Consider the following 1,571-nt stretch of genomic DNA (forward strand, 5'->3'; position numbering starts at 1 on the left):
TGCACAATAACAAAATACTTTTAAAATATAATGAAAATTAATAATAATAATAATAATTATAAAATATAAATATTTTATGTAATATTTATATTTTTGTATATTTTTGTCTTTTAATTATTATAAAAATATTGATATTTTGCATTAGTAATAATTATAATGCAAAATAACACAACATTTTTTAATATAATAATGAAAATCAATAATAATAATTATAAAAATATAAACATTTTATATATTTATATTATTGTAATTTTGTTAACTATGAAAATATAAATATTTTGCGTTAGTAATAATTATAATGCAAAATAACAAAATATTTTAAATATAATAATGAAAATTAATAATAATAATAAAAATATAAATATTTTTCATATTTGTATTTTTGTAATTTTATTAATTATAAAAATATACATATTTTCCATTAGGAATAATAATCATGTAAAATAACAAAATATTTTAAAATATAATAATTAAAAAAATAACTTTATTGCCCCTCAAAATTGTCATTCCCCCATTGTAGTGCCTCTCCGAACGTGCATCACGTCTCTAAAAATAATAATTAGAAAATCGTGATTATTAATAGTAATACTATTTAATAATGTAATATAATCAAAATATAATCATTTAAAATCATCATTCCCCCAAAATTCCATCATTCCCTCCCAGTGGATTATCCTCCCCAAAATGCATTATATCTCTGTTTAAAAATTTTGAATATTATTAATAATTAGCATATTTAACAGCAATAGTTAATATAATAATAAATAAAATAATGTAATGTAATAACAATATAAAAATAGGAAACCATTTTTCTCCCCAAAATTCCATCATTCCCCCCAAATTGCATCACATCTCTAAAAAAAATTGTTATTTTTGTTATTAATAACAAAAAATAATGCAGCATAATATAATTAAAATTGTGTACAATATAAGAATTTTTATGGCATTTTCGCTGTCCCAAGCACTTTATTCCTGCCAGATTTCCCCCTTCCCCTTCCCAAATTTCCTGCCCCACCTGTGCACGAGGAATTCCCGATGTTTTCCGTTCCAGGAACCTGGAGAACATCCAGCCCGACCGGAGCCCCGGGTGCCTCCCGCACGTGCTGCGGCTGCTGCGGCTCTGCGGGAGCCAGGTGGGAACGGGAACGGGAACGGGAGCGGGAATGGGAATGGGAACGGGAGTGGGCACAGAGCTCTCTCAGCCAGCCTGCAGACCCATTAAAGAACGGCCCTGCCCTAGCTAGCATTTCAATGGGAGCGGGAATGGGAGCGGGAATGGGAGTGGGAATGGGAGAGACAGCGGAACGGGAGTGGGAACGGGAATGGGAACAGGAATGGGACAGGGAGAAAGAATGGGAGTGGGAATGGGAGAGACAGCGGAACGGGAGTGGGAACGGGAATGGGATGGAGAGAATGGGAATGGGAGCGGGAACAGGAATGGGACAGGCAGAAAGAATGGGAATGGGAACGGGAATGGGATTGGGAGGGGGAACAGGAGAGGGAATGGGAATGGGAGCGGGAATGGGAACGGGAGTGGGAACGGGAGAGAGAGCGGGAACGGGAGCAGGAAT

General features: G+C 34.3%; 1 protein-coding gene across 1 annotated transcript in view; it reads left to right on the forward strand.

Moving 5' to 3' along the window:
* NBEAL2 (neurobeachin like 2) overlaps nucleotides 1-1,571 on the forward strand; it is a 40,827-nt gene that overhangs the window by 6,320 nt on the left and 32,936 nt on the right. The window contains 1 exon segment of the mRNA XM_031062807.1: nucleotides 1,052-1,133. Coding sequence (XP_030918667.1) covers nucleotides 1,052-1,133 — 82 coding nt within the window.

The sequence above is a fragment of the Geospiza fortis genome, unplaced genomic scaffold (assembly GCF_000277835.1).
Source record: "Geospiza fortis unplaced genomic scaffold, GeoFor_1.0 scaffold178, whole genome shotgun sequence".
Taxonomy (NCBI): domain Eukaryota; kingdom Metazoa; phylum Chordata; class Aves; order Passeriformes; family Thraupidae; genus Geospiza; species Geospiza fortis.